Source organism: Bidens hawaiensis, unplaced genomic scaffold, assembly GCF_021521415.1.
Source record: "Bidens hawaiensis isolate Kalapana, Puna unplaced genomic scaffold, B.hawaiensis_p1.1 tig00028244_1, whole genome shotgun sequence".
Taxonomy (NCBI): domain Eukaryota; kingdom Viridiplantae; phylum Streptophyta; class Magnoliopsida; order Asterales; family Asteraceae; genus Bidens; species Bidens hawaiensis.
Window position 1 is genome coordinate 18,824 of NW_027494597.1, and position 21,353 is coordinate 40,176.

Sequence of the window (21,353 nt, forward strand, 5' to 3'; positions counted from 1 at the left end):
TCAAACAGGTGAGTCAACAAGGACTCCGGCTCTACAAATCGGACAACTCGAGTGAGTCGTAAGCCACTTATCTATACACTCACAATGATAACCATGACAACAAATTGGCAACACTTTCACTTTATCCCCTTCTTCTATCACTCCAAGACATATACAACACTCCGACTCTCCACCCGTTGATACCCGAGGGTGGAGAGTGATCGGGAGGCTGTCGATCACGGCCGCATCCAAACCATGCGGCCGTGAACATGGTTGCACGTGTGGAGATAAATTCGTGGCATCGGATATGGCCGAAGAGGACGATCGGCATATCCAACGAGCGTAGAGGAACAAAAGTGTTATTAACAAGATAACCGAAAATAGTACGATGATGAAGAAGAGTGTACGCCCGTGTATTTGGAAGTTCTTGTCATCGAGTTCGTCGTATCGCCATTGGAATGTTTGAGAGTCTTGTGTAGTCATTTTGACACTGACAAATGTGAGACCAGGTTACTTAACAATAGTCTTTTTCTCTTACTTGGAGTTACTGGTTTAACCCAGACAAAGGTATGTTATATAGGAGTTATGGCAGTATTAGAAGTATTGTAACTTTGACGGATTTCGCTGTATGTGGCGAATAGATGGTATGGATTGGGGAGAAGGAGAGTGGTATAAATAGTGATAATGAAGGAGTTGTATGAATAATAAAGGGAAAGTGGAAAAAGAACAAAGAAGAAAGTGAAATGACAAGTTGCCTAAAGTAAAGGGAGTGTATGTGTAAATAAATAACGAGAGTAGCGTGAGTGTCACAATTTAAGAAAGTGAACATGTGATCTTGAAAGTTGAAAGTAACTCACATATGTATTTACTCCCATCATCAAGTACAATATGACTATATGAATATCTAGTTAACTTAATATATGTATCACACTTAAAACTACAAAGTTTAAAATCATTTTGTTACGTCATAGTAATGTAGTTATGGGGCTTTTATTAACTTTTCATTCAAAAACACAATTATTATTCATTATATTTTTAAATAATAATGTGTGTGCAAACCTGTGTGTAGGGCCGGCCCTTGGGGGTGGCAGGGTAGTCGGCGGTCACATGCCCAACACCCCGTTAGGCTTGAAATTTATTTTTTTTGAAAAATTATATGTACTTTTATTAAAAATAATATATATATATAATGTTTAAACACAATTACACAACCACTAGTTTGATTTAGTGGTAAATGAGTATTACTCACCTCAAGAGGTTGTGAGTTTTAGGCTAATTTAAAACATGTTTAATTCTTTTTTTATACAAAAGTTTTTTACACAACCGAATTATAACCAAGTAAACTCATATAAAATTTATATGTACTTTTATTAAAAATAATATATGTACTTTTATTAAAAATTATATGTACTTTTATTAAAAATAATATATATATAATGTTTAAACACAATTACACAACCACTAGTTTGATTTAGTGGTAAATGAGTATTACTCACCTCAAGAGGTTGTGAGTTTTAGGCTAATTTAAAACATGTTTAATTCTTTTTTTATACAAAAGTTTTTTACACAACCGAATTATAACCAAGTAAACTCATATAAAATTTATATGTACTTTTATTAAAAATAATATATGTACTTTTATTAAAAATTATATGTACTTTTATTAAAAATAATATATATATATAATGTTTAAACACAATTACACAACCACTAGTTTGATTTAGTGGTAAATGAGTATTACTCACCTCAAGAGGTTGTGAGTTTTAGGCTAATTTAAAACATGTTTAATTCTTTTTTTATACAAAAGTTTTTTACACAACCGAATTATAACCAAGTAAACTCATATAAAATTTATATGTACTTTTATTAAAAATAATATATGTACTTTTATTAAAAATAATATATATATATAATGTTTAAACACAATTACACAACCACTAGTTTGATTTAGTGGTAAATGAGTATTACTCACCTCAAGAGGTTGTGAGTTTTAGGCTAATTTAAAACATGTTTAATTCTTTTTTTATACAAAAGTTTTTTACACAACCGAATTATAACCAAGTAAACTCATATAAAATTTATATGTACTTTTATTAAAAATAATATATGTACTTTTATTAAAAATTATATGTACTTTTATTAAAAATAATATATATATAATGTTTAAACACAATTACACAACCACTAGTTTGATTTAGTGGTAAATGAGTATTACTCACCTCAAGAGGTTGTGAGTTTTAGGCTAATTTAAAACATGTTTAATTCTTTTTTTATACAAAAGTTTTTTACACAACCGAATTATAACCAAGTAAACTCATATAAAATTTATATGTACTTTTATTAAAAATAATATATGTACTTTTATTAAAAATTATATGTACTTCTATTAAAAATAATATATATATATAATGTTTAAACACAATTACACAACCACTAGTTTGATTTAGTGGTAAATGAGTATTACTCACCTCAAGAGGTTGTGAGTTTTAGGCTAATTTAAAACATGTTTAATTCTTTTTTTATACAAAAGTTTTTTACACAACCGAATTATAACCAAGTAAACTAATATAAAATTTATATGTACTTTTATTAAAAATAATATATGTACTTTTATCAAAAATTATTTGTACTTTTATTAAAAATAATATATATATATATATAATGTTTAAACACAATTACACAACCACTAGTTTGATTTAGTGGTAAATGAGTATTACTCACCTCAAGAGGTTGTGAGTTTTAGGCTAATTTAAAACATGTTTAATTCTTTTTTTATACAAAAGTTTTTTACACAACCGAATTATAACCAAGTAAACTCATATAAAATTTGTATGTACTTTTATTAAAAATAATATATGTACTTTTATTAAAAATTATATGTACTTCTATTAAAAATAATATATATATATAATGTTTAAACACAATTACACAACCACTAGTTTGATTTAGTGGTAAATGAGTATTACTCACCTCAAGAGGTTGTGAGTTTTAGGCTAATTTAAAACATGTTTAATTCTTTTTTTATACAAAAGTTTTTTACACAACCGAATTATAACCAAGTAAACTCATATAAAATTTATATGTACTTTTATTAAAAATAATATATGTACTTTTATTAAAAATTATATGTACTTTTATTAAAAATAATATATATATATATAATGTTTAAACACAATTACACAACCACTAGTTTGATTTAGTGGTAAATGAGTATTACTCACCTCAAGAGGTTGTGAGTTTTAGGCTAATTTAAAACATGTTTAATTCTTTTTTTATACAAAAGTTTTTTACACAACCGAATTATAACCAAGTAAACTCATATAAAATTTATATGTACTTTTATTAAAAATAATATATGTACTTTTATTAAAAATTATATGTACTTTTATTAAAAATAATATATATATATATTGTTTAAACACAATTAGACAACCACTAGTTTGATTTAGTGGTAAATGAGTATTACTCACCTCAAGAGATTGTGAGTTTTAGGCTAATTTAAAACATGTTTAATTCTTTTTTTATACAAAAGTTTTTTACACAACCGAATTATAACCAAGTAAACTCATATAAAATTTATATGTACTTTTATTAAAAATAATATATGTACTTTTATTAAAAATTATATGTACTTCTATTAAAAATAATATATATATATATAATGTTTAAACACAATTACACAACCACTAGTTTGATTTAGTGGTAAATGAGTATTACTCACCTCAAGAGGTTGTGAGTTTTAGGCTAATTTAAAACATGTTTAATTCTTTTTTTATACAAAAGTTTTTTACACAACCGAATTATAACCAAGTAAACTCATATAAAATTTATATGTACTTTTATTAAAAATAATATATGTACTTTTATTAAAAATTATATGTACTTTTATTAAAAATAATATATATATAATGTTTAAACACAATTACACAACCACTAGTTTGATTTAGTGGTAAATGAGTATTACTCACCTCAAGAGGTTGTGAGTTTTAGGCTAATTTAAAACATGTTTAATTCTTTTTTTATACAAAAGTTTTTTACACAACCGAATTATAACCAAGTAAACTAATATAAAATTTATATGTACTTTTATTAAAAATAATATATGTACTTTTATTAAAAATTATATGTACTTCTATTAAAAATAATATATATATATAATGTTTAAACACAATTACACAACCACTAGTTTGATTTAGTGGTAAATGAGTATTACTCACCTCAAGAGGTTGTGAGTTTTAGGCTAATTTAAAACATGTTTAATTCTTTTTTTATACAAAAGTTTTTTACACAACCGAATTATAACCAAGTAAACTCATATAAAATTTATATGTACTTTTATTAAAAATAATATATGTACTTTTATTAAAAATTATATGTACTTTTATTAAAAATAATATATATATAATGTTTAAACACAATTACACAACCACTAGTTTGATTTAGTGGTAAATGAGTATTACTCACCTCAAGAGGTTGTGAGTTTTAGGCTAATTTAAAACATGTTTAATTCTTTTTTTATACAAAAGTTTTTTACACAACCGAATTATAACCAAGTAAACTCATATAAAATTTATATGTACTTTTATTAAAAATTATATGTACTTTTATTAAAAATAATATATATATATAATGTTTAAACACAATTATACAACCACTAGTTTGATTTAGTGGTAAATGAGTATTACTCACCTCAAGAGGTTGTGAGTTTTAGGCTAATTTAAAACATGTTTAATTCTTTTTTTATACAAAAGTTTTTTACACAACCGAATTATAACTAAGTAAACTCATATAAAATTTATATGTACTTTTATTAAAAATTATATGTACTTTTATTAAAAATAATATATATATATATATATAATGTTTAAACACAATTACACAACCACTAGTTTGATTTAGTGGTAAATGAGTATTACTCACCTCAAGAGGTTGTGAGTTTTAGGCTAATTTAAAACATGTTTAATTCTTTTTTTATACAAAAGTTTTTTACACAAACGAATTATAACCAAGTAAACTCATATAAAATTTAAATTGTTTAAGCGCAACAAAATACTCCTGTTAGTTAAGGCCTAAAAAAAATTTCGTCTTTGACCCAAAGGTTTTTTTGTTTTCTTGAAACCAGTCCTGCCTGTGTGGCTGGCTAGATTAAAGATGTGTTCCCGCCTCTTGAAGCCCTCAATCCCTAAGCATGTTGGCTCCTATGGGGTTGCTTCTTCTTTAACACCCCTCTGTTATTAATTGTGAAATGGTTGGACGAAGTTTTGTGAGTGAGGTGGCAGGGCGCCGGGCGCCACCCAACAACACTTGTTCTAAATGTTTTTGTCATTTATATGAGTGTCTTTTTTTTGAGTTTATTATGTATTGAACATTTATAAATATAAAATACTAATTTTAGAGCCCGTCTCATACACGGAATAATTTAAATTATAAAATTACAAATAAAATAAATAATTACACAGCGTATATGAAAAAAATGTATTACATCTATACTTGTATCTATACTATGTGTACATAAATTGATTTTATTTATATCACAAAATTAATTTTTTAAATGAACTTAATTAATATAAAAATGCCCGTGCAAAAATGTACCCGAGAATGGTTCTTTCTATTGAAAAATTTATTGTCGATGTCATATATGTATAATTGAAAGAAATTTGGTTATGAATCAATTTCGAAAATAAGACCACTTATACGATAGTAGTTATAACCAGTCAGCCTAAATACAAAAGGAGCGTTACATTTATTGATATATTTCTCAATTTACCACCCATCAAAAGAAAGTAGAACATTAAATTATAATGATAAATGTTCTTCAAGAACTATATTTTTTTGAGTTACCCCATGAAAAAGATTTTGATAAGTTTCAGAGAGCTTCTTAACTTTGTCATAATGACAACATAAAAAATAACATGCTAACCTATTCAATTTTGTAAATATTTTGTTTCATTTGAGCATAGTTTTGCATGGCATGCTTCACATACAAAGTTTTGATCACCATTGAAGGAAAAATTAATGTTGACATAAATATTTCAAATTTGATAAAAGTTATAATCATTGATAGGCAATCTTTTATTAAATTTTAATAGTTGAAGGAAAAGTAGTCAATTTGTCAAATCCCGAACCTTTTGATTATTTCAAAAAATGGCCTTAAAAATAAATTTGAAACCCGAATCTTGTATAAAATCCTATGTTTCATACTTTTAACATTTTCAAGTTAACACTTTGAACCCATAACAAATTTGACAATAAATCTAATTTGCATTCTCAAACTTTTAAAAACACTAAAAAGTTTCATTTTTGACCCGTAACAAATTTTGACTTAAATGTAGTTAACTTGTACCAAAAAATCTATTTACCAACTTTTGACCTATAAAATCAAATTTAAGTTTCACAACAAACCCGAAACAATTTTCATTTGAAAAACATGATTTGTTTTTGATTTTTGGAATTTACCAAGTATTTTGAAACATAAAGTAATATAATATGCTAATATTTATATTTATAAAAATATATAGATATTATATAAATATAGTGTAAAAGGAAAGTGAATAATTATTGATCTATTACATATATATTAGTTTTGGAGGGAAAAAATTATGAGAATTAACCAAAAGATGACAAGTGTCTACATTTATTTTACTTTATTAGAATTGGTAGGTTCTCCATGTGTTGTTTTACAAACGCTATTGAACTTGAAACTTTTATGATATGTCTCTACTCTCTCCTTCATCAAAACGCAAGACAATATGTATACCCAATTAACGTATAATCTATTGCAATTAAGCTTACTTTATTTATATCGCTTTCTTCTTATTATTGGGGTTGTATTCAACGTTAGGCATCAATACAACATGTTCTACATGTGTTGTTTAACGGACAATATTAAACTTTAAGCTCTTTATTATGGTTTCTTAACTTTTGCTTTTAGGCTTCTATTAATGCATAGTGAAACGTGACCTTATTGAGAATAATAATAATATGGTATGTAAGTTGTATCTACTTTTGTATTTTGTATGTTAAAGTATCATCAAGTCAGGCGAATCTGAGGTTATTCGGTTAAAAGCAATTATGCCAAGATATTTTTGGTTTATAAAACATGTTTTGAGTACTCGTCCTTTTAGGACAAATATGCTTCCAAACATCATCTTGAATTGGGTGACCGTTGAAAATGTATACATTTTTTATTTTCTTTGAACGTCCAACGAATCTTCTAAATGGGCTACTCGTTAAATTCTTGGCATCGGGATACACTTATCTTTCGAGCCGGGAAAACCCTCACCTAAGACCAACGTCCGTAAGCACACGCCTCAAGGCACAAAAATGTGATGAGATAAAACCCGTTCAATTCAAGGATCCAACTAGTGAAAGTCACATAATCGGCTAGTCTCTCATCATCACCCTGATGCATCTTAAACTAAATGTTGTGGGCATGAATCAAACCTGGGTCACATGCAACACAAGTCTCTTCATTACCACTCTACCACTAGCTCACTGGCCTATACATTTTTTTATTAGTTTAAGTATATATTAGTATTAATTATACTGACTAAATATTGTGCATCAGTTGACGTTCTATTACAATTGACACGACACAATGGTTAAGGCTTGAAATCTTTAAAGTTTCAAGTTTATAACCCAACTCAATGAGATTTCTCATAGTGACGAGTTTCCTCCTTCAAGTCTGGAACGTTTTTTTGCCCAGTAGTGTAAATTTACTCGTTTTCGCTCAAAAATTTGTATACGTAGTTTAAATTTACTCGTTCTCGACTCGAGCCCATCCCCCCTTGTTTATGATTTTTCTAAACATATTTTGAGTCCCCCCGGGGACGAACTCATCCAAACTTCGCCTCTGAACGTCAACATCAGTATGGATGATTAACACTCTGTCTCAGAAAGACTCATTCAGGTATCGGGATAGCTCTAAACACAACTAAAAAATAAATATTGTGCAATAAATAAATAATAAATATAAAACTAAAGAACTTTCAACCAACCAATAATAAGGAGTAAAACAACTAATGATGGAAAAGAATAAATAAACAAACACACACGAGATTATTATGAATGATACGTGTCGAATATATGGAGGAGTTTGGTGATGCATCTCCCATCACTTTTTAGTATACGGGCATTCATTAGCTCACCACGATCGATGGTTTTAGTTCGCTCCACTTTACTCGTAGTTAACTAAATCATTACATTGTAAATGTAATAATTAAGAGCCGGTAACTATGATATATTATGTTATGTTAGTCAATAGAAGCGTGGCTAAATGGGTTTTAACTGTATTATGAAACACAATAAACATAACTTGTCCGACTAACAAGGTTAATATGTCAATACGACACGTTTATGATTCGTTAATTAAAATGGACTGGCTTTATTTTACTATGTTAAGTCATTATTTGTCTCTCATTATTTTGTATCAGTATTTTGTGTGTTACATAAGTAATCTTGATTAGCGTAGCGTGTCATTCATGTTATTGTATTGCATAAGTTTACTCACACTAAGTGTCATGTCTTGTTAATTACTAAATTAATAAACTCGTTGAATTTAAATTGTGCTAAGCGTGCCATTTTGTAAAAGCTAATTACTAAAACTCTCTATGATAGTGTACACGAATATGACACGATTAGTTAAACATATACTGCCAGGAACCACTATGTTGAACACGACATCGAGAAATTTTATTGTTTCCAAATTTGTGAAGGAAGTTAAAAGAAAATAGACCGTATTTTTAAATAATTTCTATTGATTGTGTTGAGCTAATTATATATATTATTTGTGTTTCATGACCTAATTAATTTAAAAGCTTCATGACAGATTCTGTTAATATCATATCAGTGGATTGCATGTTGGTTTTATTGAATAAGTGGACCCTTTTTGCCCCTCGCTTTTTTGATTTTCCTTTTTATATTTAAAGAATAAAATAATGGCAAATAAACAATAAATCTTGCTAAAGAAATCGGCCATCATGACACGGTAAACACTAAATAGTTAAAAAAAAACGAGCTCAATCAGTTTAGTGCACAGTAACTCAACGACGCCGAAGAACAATAACTTTGATTTCAGTAGGATCGGGTTTTGCTATTTAAAAAGGGTAGTGATGCAGCTTGTTGCTCACTTACATGTCTCTCTATTGTAATTGGATCCTTTTAGGAAAAATTAAAATTATAAAAAAAAAGAGCTCAATCGGTTCGTTTAAAACTTGAGTCGAGGCGTCAAGCTGTTTTTGAATGAGCTATGAGCCATGAACTTTTCTTTTAAACAACAAAACTTTTACACTCTAAAAGATTTAAACCTATAACTTTCTATTTTACAACCTAATCATCTTATCTTACCGATACTGCGTAAGCCCATGTACATGTCATTTAATTTAAATAAAAAGATGATTAAAATATAGTCTCTTGTAACATATTATTATGTTTAGGTGATGTCACAATCCAACTTATTTTGTGGGCCCGGTTTTTGCATGACGAAACAACCCAACAAGAGAACATGTGTTTCTCCAATCTATCGTGTCTCGTTGTGAGTGAATGTTAAAGCAACAACGTTTTTCGTTAATTACATTACAAATTCCTATAGTTTCTTTATGACAAAGTTTTAGTAATATATAAAAAGTTTACGGCCCATTTGATTTTTTTGTCTGATTTCAAATCAGTCAAAGCAATTAAAATTAAAGTATTTGAATTTAAATTTACAGTAAACTTCAAAAAATTTCAATATAATTAGAATAAAGTAATTCGCTAGTAACATATACTTTCACAAATGTTTCGTCTAAATCACTAGAATATTTTTTCAAAGCTTTTGAAGACTTGTTTTTTGCATTTAAAAATTAATAGTGTTGAAGTTTGTTTTTTCGTTTGGCTTCTGTTTCGATGTAATGCCCCTTTTGTGATTAAAAGTGTCTCAATCATGTTTGTAATAATTAAATAGTTTATTCGTTTAAATTGTCTGTTCTAGGTCCATTGATGAACTTGTAATTTGAATTTTCTTTTATTTATAATTATGATGACCTAAAATTGGTATGTGTTCAATTTAAAACTATTCATGTGCTGAACTCGATTGAGAACCTCTATCGAGCTGAATAGCTCAAATCTGTCTCGTTTATAACTCGTTCTCACTCAAGGATCGAAGCGCAATCCCTTTGGGAAAAATTCAATACAAACGATTAATTGACACAACACCTGGATATGCATCTTTGATCTGCATGATTGGTTCTCGTAGCCATCAATTAATATTGCATCTACTTTGATTGTAGTTGTTAAAGATTTAAGGATTTATGTGTTCCACAATTTAAAGATGGAGCGTGACATATTCGTTCCATTTAACGTGAAATTAAGAGGAGAACAAGCTAACATACGAAATAAGGAGCCAAATCAAGATCCAACTCAAGAAGATTAGATGATCTTTCAAAAAGTACTTAAATGTTCATGGTGCACGAGAAGAGAAATTAAGGAAATGAATACTCACAATATTACATGTACTATAGAATGTTTGGTGAATGAATTTTTATGGTATTTTTTTTTTATAAAGTGGTTGATGGACGAGTGATTTATCTTTTATTCTCCTACTACTTATTATGTTTTCCAGATGTCGCAACCCTCACTATTTTGAGGACCCGACGTTTTACATGATGAAACAAGAGAACATGTGTTTCCGTACCTATCGTGTCTCATTGTCAATTTATGCTAAAACAACATTTTTAAATACGCCTATTGAATTTTGATAAGGTATATTGTTTTTTAATAATCCCAACTATCATCTTTTGATCACTACCATTCCCAACTAATGAATTGACTCTGCTAACGGTCCCAACGTTTGCAATATTTGTTCATAACGGTTCGCGACTAACAGAATCCTAACGTCGTTAGTTTCAGGTCGTCGAAAAAACATTTTTGGCCGGAAAACTCAATTTTTTTTCCCGAAAACTCAACATTTTCGTCCCAAACATCTTGGTAACTTTTTATCGGACCTTTAGAAACCATTTTCTATTAAAATCCCTAATTATTGAGGTCGTCGGAAACCATAGTACCATCTAGAGGTGCACAAATCGGTTTTTTAAAAAAAACCGGTTCGGTTATTAACCGGACCGGTTTTTTTTGCCCGGAAAAAAACCGGTTCGGTTAATAACCGGACCGGTTAATAACCGGTTTTTGTATGTCAAAACCCTAACCGGTCTAACCGGTTAGGACCGGTTTAGAAACCGGTTAGAACCGGTTAATAAACCGGTTTTTTTATTAACCGGTTTTTTAATAACCGGTTTTTAGGTTAACCGGTTTTTTTTTTTTTTTTTTTTTTTTTTTTAAATAACCATTATTTTTTCACAGTATAAACAAACCGGTAACTGCAAGGCAAACCGGTAACTACAAGGCAAAACGGACTGACCGAAGCCATTCTTTGCTTTCGTTGTTAGGGTTCTTTGCTTGTAAGATTAAAAACACATAACTTTCATTTATAGTTTTTACATTAAAAATACAAACATTAAATCGTTATCGCATATTCTAACTCAAAAATACAAACATTAAAGAATGCTTAGACACGATTACATGAACAACTTGCTGTTTCTTACTCATTATTTGCCTCCATGTTTGCTGTTTCTTTAACTAATTTTCTTCGCTACCCGATCCCGAGCTATTCCTTAGGTAATCGTCGTACGCGGCTTCTTCATCGGTCATTGGTTGAGTGTGTCCTTGATTGACCTCGTCTTCATACAAGCCCGCCTCATACTCCATTTCCCCCTCGAGTGAGCGTTGATGTTGTGTCTTATCTAAAGAGTCCAAGTAATCCTTGTAGCAAATCGACATCTCTACAGCTGGTGGAGTGAGTCGAGTCCTCCTAATCGATATAACCCTGCCAGAAACAGAAAAAGCAGACTCCGAAGCTACCGTGGAAGCTTGGACCGTTAGTAAATCTTTGGCCATGGCGGCGAGGATCGGAAACTCATCCTCCTTACCTCTCCACCAAGCCAGCAAATCAAGACTTCTAAATTCATCCGGAGTCATGTGTTTCACAAAGTTGGTACCACCATACCTTCCAAGTTCACTGCTTGGGGTGTTTACCTTTTGACGTTTACCGGCGTCTTCCCAAATCATGTAGTACATCCCCATTTCAAGGTCGATTTGGGATTGGGATTGGGCAACAGCTCTTAACGAGTCATTAATTTGGGAAGACGACCCGTATTTTGTAAGGTAAACATCATACATGTTTGACAAGGTGGTGTTGAAAGCATTCTTTAAAGTTTGGCTATAATAGGGGTTTTGATCGTCGTTTAACTCTAGCTCATCACAAATTTTTTCTATTAAAGCTTCAACACCACCAACATTGATGCAAGGGTTTAACGCAGCAGCACATGTCAAAACAGCGGGTAGTTCTTGAAAATATTTTCTAAATTTTTCTTTCATTTTTACACCCATATCAAAATAAGGTGCACCCCTACAATGAAGTTCACTCAACTTTGTGCACATGACAGCAATTTTTGGTAAAGCAATGGGGCTTGTTGGATAGTAAACCCCGGATAAACTAGTTGTGCAAGATTTAAAAATTTGAAGGACCTCCGTAACGATCTCAATCAATAACCAGTTTCTAGGATCGTACGGTGCACATTTACCCCTACTTGACAAAATTTGATGAAACGCAATTAATGATTCTTTTTGTTGGATGGCTTTCTCAAACATATCACAAGTCGAGTTCCATCTTGTTGGACAATCCCAATTTGGCCCCAACCATTGACAATTAGCTTCTACACAAAATTTTTTGTATCTTGAAAATGTTTTATTGTTGCTAAAAACATCTCGTAACATTCTTTTAAAATTGTTTCTTTGCGTTTCGATCACGTTTAACCCATCTTGCACGGCCAAGTTGATAATATGTGCAATGCATCGGCTATGAAAAAACGCTCCATCACAAATAGGTTTATACTTTAATTTTAAATGCCAACTGCGGCCTTATTGTTGGACGCGTTATCAAACGAAATTGAAAAGATTTTATGTTCAATCTTGTATTGTCGAATGACTTTATCCAAGAGTTTAAAAATATTTCTACCCGTGTGCGGGTAATCAAACAATTGAAACGCAACGGTTCGTTTCATCATTTGCCACGACTCGGGGTCAACCCAATGAGCCGTCACACAAATGTATGAGTCGGGCGAACCATTAGGTACCGACCACACATCCGTTGTTAAGTTTACACCAGTTTGTAAGTTTGAAAAGTATGAAATTAGTTCGGATTTAGCGTTTTTCCATGCTTTAAGACAATCTCTTCTAAGGGTCGAACGACTTACGTGTTGGTAGCGTGGTTGAACATACTTTTGCATCATCTCCGTGAATTGAGGGTTGTCGAAGTGGTTGAAAGGAAGTGTTTGTTGAATCACAAAGTTTGAAAACTTTTGACGTACCGCTTCAAGGTCGTACGTAAACACCGTTCCTTGATTCGTCATCTCCGGCTGCGAACTACTTCCCGATTCGTCCTTCAAGGCCTTGCAAAAGGGCCTTTGTACATGCGCTTTTAAAGTGGAGTTTGCATCTTTGCCATAAAACTTCAAACAATGTTTGCATCGAGCTTTTTGGCTACCGTTAGACATTTCGCAAAGGTCGAAATGTTGCCAAACATCTTGGTTTCGTTTCGTGGGGATGACCCGAACGACCGTTTCTCCCGTGTTCGAGGCACCCATGTTGACGGATGAAGCAGCACTTTGGGAGGCCATGATAATCGACTACGAAATAAGAGCGTATGGAGTGGTAATGTGGTATAATTGAGCGTGAGATAACAAAATAATCGCGTATGAAATAAACGTTTAGAGCGTTTGGAGTCGTATAATCGAGTGTGATCTAACCAATACCCAACCTAAACTATATATAGATGTTTGTGGGGGTAAAATGGTAAAAAAAAAAAAAACAGTCAAAAAAAAAAAAACGGCCATATAGCCGTTACAACGTTCAAAAACCGGTTTTTAACCGGTTAACCGGTTATGGAAAAACCGGTCCACAACGGTCAAAAACCGGTTTATAAAAAAACTGGTTAACCGGTTTTTCCATAACCGGTTATTAAAAAAAACCGGTTTTTTTAATAACCGGTTCGTTAACCGGTTTTGGCTCTAAAACGTGTAACCGAAATACGAACCGGCGGTTTGTAAACCGGTCAAACCGGTTTTTAAAAAACCGGTTTTCGTAAAAACCGGTTTCCGGTTTAAACCGGCAAACCGGTTCCCGGACCGGTTTTTTTGACCATCTCTAGTACCATCGTCGGAATCGGTTGATGGTGCTCAAGTGGTGGTAGTTGGTTGGCGGTGAGTCAATTGGTGGTGGTTGCGGTGTTCAGGTGGTGTTTTCTGGCAATAAATTTGACTTTTCCGGACAAAAACGGTTTTCCGACGATTTGAAACTAACGGCGTTAAGATTATGTTAGTCACAGACAATTAGGAACAAATACGTTAAAAGTTGGGACCGACAGCAACTAAAATACAATAATTAGGATTAATAAAAACCAATATACCTTTTAATAATTCCAACTTTAACATTGGCCGGATTTAAATTATCTCAGAAAATGAAACAACTATGATTTGATTAACCACCAATTTTTTTATACGTGGTTAACTGCTTTCTTAACGATTGGTGATCTTTTAGTTGAAGTTAACTTTCCATTTGTAGTTTACTTAACATAAGTTTTCGATAACGTCCTTTGTGTGTTTTAAAGCAAAGTATTACCCTCCGGCAGAAGGCTTATGTTGTAAAGGTTAACCGCAATAGTCAAGCAAACAGGTTAGCTTTTTCCTGGTGTGTTTTAAAGCAAAGTATTACCCTCCGGCAGAAGGCTTATGTTGTAAAGGTTAACCGCAATAGTCAAGCAAACAGGTTAGCTTTTTCCTGGTGTGTTTTAAAGCAAAGTATTACCCTCCGGCAGAAGGCTTATGTTGTAAAGGTTAACCGCAATAGTCAAGCAAACAGGTTAGCTTTTTCCTGGTGTTATTGTGCAAATGCCATGTATTTTAGAGTATGTTTGGAGATTAAGTTTGAAAACAACTTATTGGCTTATTGGTGTTTTTAAAAAGCCAATAAGCTGAAAAGTGTTTGACAATCACAAAAAACCTCTTTATTTTAGTTTTTTGAAATTGTTAAAAATCAGTTTTTTAAAAGCCTCACATTTTGGCTTTTCAAAATAACTATAAAAGTTTATGACCAAATTCTTGGTTTTATAGTTTATTTACGGATTCATATGATATATATGTTTCATAATTATCTAGATACGGGAAGATAGTTGAAGTTGTGGCTTTACCAGACAAATAGGATTGCCCTAATTAAATGAAAAGATGTATGCAATTGTAGCATTTGTATTATAAAACTCTTATGATCTTATCTATATATGACTTGTGAAGTTAACATGAAATTCAAGAGTTGTTTTTACTATTGCTAGGAAAAAGAATCCGGTGACCAGCCCACTGGTATATGGATTTTCCTATGCTTTTTAGTGACGTTTTTTTCTTGTTATTGTATAATATTTTTGTTACATGATCAACCATATCAAACCATATCAGACCTGAACTGATCCAAAAATTTTTATGTCCAAATCAGACTATCTGAAAACAATAAATCCACTGGAAAGTTTTTTGGATCCGTCATCAGGAATCAACAAATCAAGACATTTAAAATTAAAAAGTTCTAAATTTCAAACCTAACATGATTTCCCGTTCATGGATACTTATAGCGATCTACTCCGATGCAATGCTCTAAAAAAACGTTTGGTACTAAAATTTTGAAACACTAAAAGAAAACTATTTATCTAACGGATTAAGATAACAAATGCAAACGTATATGAAATAGAAATGAAGTTTGTAATGTCACTTTTTTTTTTCTCAAATTAGAACGGCCTTTGTTATATTTCATTTGAGTAGAGCTAGCTATGGCCTATATACTTGAATAAGTTAAATTCACTCCCAGCGTGCAGCAAGAAGTCGGATCTAGAAGACTGACTCCCTGCTAATGGGATCAGTGAGGGCAGCCTCGCACATGACAATCTTCGGTAAAGTCCGAGTGTCCAACACACCTATAGTAATTCAAACTAAGCCAACCCCCATTTGTAAAGAAATTTTTTCCAACCCGCCACGCGATTAATGCATAAGATCTAGCCCTAGAAAAAATTCTATGGATTAGGTTTTCCAACCCGCCACGTGATTCCTCCTTGTACCTTGCTGGGAGAGGTGATTTGGTCGTTGTTTGTTTGAATATAAGCTGACAAAGAGAAATCGTTCTCTTAACCTAGTGATATCAAGGGTTTATCCACACGAAAGCGGTACGAGTTCAAGTCCCACAAGGTGACACTTAGATGTTAAAAGGTACTGTTTGGTTGGCGTTTAAATAATAGCAGTTTTAGCAACCGATTAAAACAAGGGACATACCAATTCTATACCACTCCTAACTCAACTACGCCACCCTCAACCGACCTTTTCATTAACCCGACAGTCTCTTGGCTACTAATCCTACACCACCCCAAACACAAATACGTACGCCACCCTCACCCAACCAGCCGTTTGATTAAACACTCAAATGCCCATTTAAAGGAAGGGTGACTATAATGAAGCCCTAATTAACCTTTAAACGGCCATTCGACATGACCTCAAACATTCGTTCGAAAGTAAGTAGACGCTATACACACACACACACACACACATATATATACACATACATATATACGGGTGTGTGCGCGCGCGCAAGCTTAAACTTCAAATTGGTTACACCCTCAAACTCAAAAGGGCTCATGTTTAAAAAAGGGTGTAGAATTAAAATATATTGAAAGTTTGAAACCCTACAACAATACAATCATGAGTGACATATATCTAATCTAGAATTTAATTAGTAAATTAATTAGTCTAGAAAAAATATAAAAGAGAATTAAACCAAGAACACTACATTAAGCACCCGAAATCTTAATAATTTAATTCAATTGGTAAAAAGAGTTGACATACCTTTTCAAACAATGAGACAAAACATATGAAATCTTCATAAGGCTCAAGATCACTCAAACCCTAACCCTAACTCTTTGATACATTATAAATATTCTTTCATGACATCACAACCAGCAATATAATTAATTAATCCAACTTCTTTGTCTTCAATTATACTAGCTAGCTAGCTAGCTAGCTTCTTCGACTCCATATATCATCCAAACTCGAATCAAATTATTTTAATTTCAATTTCCACATCCAAAATCCTAGCTCTAACCTTTAAAAATCAAAAGATGGATCTCCATAGTCCCAAATACTAGGTGGTGGATACTCATCATCATTTGTCAATGACCAAAATGGGTCTCCGCCAACCACGGTAGTCGGATCCGAAACCAAGTCTCCAACAATTGAAAGATTTGCTCCAACCGCACCCACCAATGAATTAATATTACTATTAATATTGTTAATATCTTCCTTCACTGGTTGATGATAATTTTCACATTGTTGTAATGGTGTTCTTCTAGGGTTTGTGTCAATGTTCGGATCATACGAGGTTGGAGTACTTGTGGACATCCTTAAAGTGGGGTCCTCAACATTATTCATGTAGGGCAAGTACTGAGGTTGTTGCACAAGTTGTACGGCGTATTTTCCACCACAATTTGTGTTTTGTTGTACGGTAGGGTAAAATGTGTACGGCATATAATTTGCTAAAATTGGTATATTTGAAGGTGTTGTTTGAGAATTAGGTGAGAATGTGAGATTAAAAGCTGCCGGCCGAGGAAGTATCGGCCGGAGCGTTGTAGACGACGACGTAGAGCTATGGCTCCCGGTACCACTTCTGCCTCCTGAGGAGGCAGAAGTGGTACTGGTACCAGCAGCTGTAGCGCCGGTGGAATTGGAATTATTACTACCGTTGCTAGGCTGCTGGAGGTTAAGCTGAGCTCTGGAGCCGTAAAGGATGACGGCGGCTCGGTCGTACGCACGAGCCGCGTCTTCGGCTGTGGCGAACGTACCGAGCCACCGTCTGGTTCTTTTACGCGGTTCTCGGATCTCAGCTACCCATTTACCCCAAGAGCGTTGTCTAACGCCTCGGTACTTAAACTTAGCATTGTCAGGACCTCCTTTGCCTTTTGTCTTTCTGTTATTGGTACGCGGCGGACTGGCGGTGGCGGTGGTGGCATGAGGTGGCGGAGATGGAGTGGTAGCATTGTTTGTGTCCATTTTACTTTAAAGAAAGAGATATGAGTAATAAGTTGGCGATAAAATCAAAGGCATAAGGTGGAAGAAGAGAGTAAGTAGAGAGAGGTGGATAATGGCGGTTGGTGATTGTAAATGGTGGAAGAGGGCGGTGGTCTTATATAGTGTGGTCAAATTTAAGTGGTGAAGAAAAGATTGTTGGATTGTTAAGAAACATAGATAATAATAATAATAATATAATAATAATAATAATAATAATTTACTTAAGTTTTGGATTGTATCATGTTACAGCTGTCTTAGATAATCTGAATATTTTTTAGAATGTTTTCAAAGAAACAATATGGGTTGATGTTGATCCCATGTGAAATGAAAACGATTTTTTGAGTTTAGTCACCGCGTATATGCAAGTCTTGGCGGCTTATGATATCTTAAGCAACAAGAGTTTTACTATGGGTAGGTCCTTTAAATGGATCTCAAGACTTGACTCGGATCAATCCATGTTGTTGGTTAGCGGAAATCACCAACGACACTCGGATCTCGGATCTTAGTTTGTTTGGTTTATTTACTTAAAGAGAGAAAAGAAGAGAAGTGGGTGAGAGAATTTTTTTTATTTCCAAGAGTTGTTTCTCTTGAGTTGTGAAAGAGTTGGTAAGGGTTATGAAGAAATGGGTAAAGTGCCCTTCATATAGGGTTCCCATTTCTCCAAACTTTACATAATAAACCTACAAAATAAATGTACCGAGTACGTACTACACCGACTAAAGCAAAATAAAACGACATATACAATCCTAAAAACAATATATAATATTGGCCCTACAATCTCCCTCTAGGATTGAGTATGTCGTGGAACATTCATCAAGTTCTTTGCTTCGTCTTTATTTCTTGAAACTTAGTACTTGTCTTGATCCAGGATCTTGAACCAGATTGGATCTTAAACAGTTCTTATCTTATTTTCTGGGAAGGATCGGCAACATCAAATTTTAGAAACATCAGATGCGGGAGGCTCGACATCTAATTTTCTTTTGTTGACTTTCTTGAGCCGACTGATTTCTTTCCTTGTCTTCAGATACAATCAGTTCCTTTTTAGGTTCAACCACCAACTTTCACGTTCTCGTTTTCTTTTAAGTGCTTCCACATCTGCAACTCCAAGCAGACTTGATCTTGATCTACCTGTCTATGTACAACTGCACAAAACTTAGAACGAATAAGATTCGTTCACAGACCCTCTGGAGGGTCAAAGAAGAATTTGTTCACAGACCCTTCCAATTTTAGTCTCTCAACTTGTAAATGATTTGTTTAAGTCCCAGATTTCCAACAAACTTTGCATGAACGACTTTGACAACAAAACACATGATTTTGAATAAAACAAGGTTTAACAAAATATGTACGAACATAATAAAAGTTTAAAATCTTTTTGGCATTTTCATATAATTTAAAAATAACGAAAATATATACATAATATTTTGAAGTTGAAACAAAAAATAAAACAAAAATAAGATAGAAGTAAAGATGAAATTAATATTATATATCAAAAATATTTACTTTAAACGTTTACTAAATTATTTTTCTGAGAAGATCACAATATGGAATCACATTATCTGTTGACGTTCTAGATCACACTTCTATTTGGACATTATTATGCCAAGAACCCAAAGTCGATTGTAGATATAATTTGTCCACTTTAAACTTAACAAGTATTTTGATGTCAACATGATACATTAAGGTACAATTAGGCGTAATGCTTGTGTGGTCCCCATTTAATCTGACAAATTACAGACTCCATCATACTTCGGGCTTAATTTGCTTTCACATGTCACCTCAACTTGACTTAAACCTTTCTTATTTGATCACAGTAATCTTATTAACACAGTTGACACTTTGACTTTGTGCACTTGAAACTTTGTACACTTAACTCGATCTAGAAAGATTAAAATAAAGCAGAAGTTCAGGCCATAATAATCAGGTCGGATAATACCATATTATCGCGCAGAGAAAGTCCAAGGCTTGAACAAAAGAAAGAAAATAAAACAAAGCAGAAGATTCAGGGCCTTAACAATCAGGTCGGATAATACCATATTACCGCGCAGGAGAAAATCCAAGGCTTGAATCAAAATAAATGAAGAAATAACGCAGAAATTAAAATTCCTAGAACTGACTCTTTTTCTTGATTTTTCTTTTTCTTTTCTGACTCTTTTGTTTTTCTTTTTCTTGCTTTTCTTGACGCTTTACTTGACTCTTTTCATAACTCAATAAAAATTAAAAATGACACTGATTTTTCATAAGACAACTATGATAAGGTAAAGAGAGGCTTGTGTATGACATGTTTAATTGCATTTCAGCCTTCATTAATATGACTTTAGTTGGAGTCGGCAACCGCTTCATAACGTGTAACCACTAGCTTAGGCAGATATTTAAGTTTATATCACTGTGACAATTACTCATTTGTCAAGCCTATCTACACATCAAGCAATGATCTTGTTGGCTTTTGATCTACTCTTTTCATGTGCTAGAATCGTTAGAGATAATTTCTTATCATTTTCCAATGGTCGGATCAATTTCTCAAAGTTTGAAAAATTTTAAATATCCGACTCTCTCTAAGCAGGAGCTCCCTCTAAGCGGGATAATACTTTTTGAATTTTTGAAAATTTTCTTTAATAGGAGTAAAATATTTTTGTTAAGTTTTTAATAGGAGTAAGATATTTAAGTTTAGTTTTTCTTGAAAGCAAACTGAAAATCTTTTTGGTGAGTTAAACTTAACTCAATTTTCTCCCTCTAAAATTGTGAAATATTTGAAAAATATTTACAATTTTATATACAAAAAGATAGATAGTTTGTTTTAATCAAAATTGATCATGCATCTATTCGACCAGAAATTCAAATCGGGTATGATCGATGGCTTTAGTGAAAATGTCAGCAAAGTTGTTGTCAGATGGACTATCTTAAGCAAGCATTATCACATTGTATGACAAAGTTGAAGAGATTCAAACCGAGACCCAATAGCTGATGCTGGATCCATCACTTGAGAGAAGCAGTTGGACGAGATTGGTTAAGAAACGCTCGAAAGTTGTTGTTGAACCATTTAAACAAGGCTTCCCTTCCATGAAGTTTGTTCTCCCATGTCGCTTATGAAAGACTCGAATCCGCCATCAAATGGTTTAGCATCAAATAGCAAGGGTTCGTCTCCCATCATATGCCGGGTGCAATCACTATCTAAGTACCTAATACTATTGATAG

At 32.4% G+C, this 21,353-nt stretch overlaps 1 protein-coding gene and 1 pseudogene across 1 annotated transcript; both read right to left on the reverse strand.

The window, feature by feature from the left end:
• Window positions 1–517, reverse strand: LOC143576579 (RING-H2 finger protein ATL66 pseudogene; annotated as a pseudogene).
• Window positions 518–17,201: 16,684 nt separating this feature from the next.
• On the reverse strand, window positions 17,202–18,143 carry LOC143576584 (ethylene-responsive transcription factor ABI4-like). Its single transcript, XM_077060641.1, has one exon. The coding sequence runs from the start codon at window positions 18,141–18,143 to the stop codon at window positions 17,202–17,204; it is 942 nt and encodes a 313-aa protein (XP_076916756.1).
• Window positions 18,144–21,353: the final 3,210 nt, after the last annotated feature.

Excerpts from the sequence above, each read along its gene's own strand:
- LOC143576584 (XM_077060641.1), bottom strand. The coding sequence starts at position 18,143 with ATGGACACAAACAATGCTACCACTCCATCTCCGCCACCTCATGCCACC.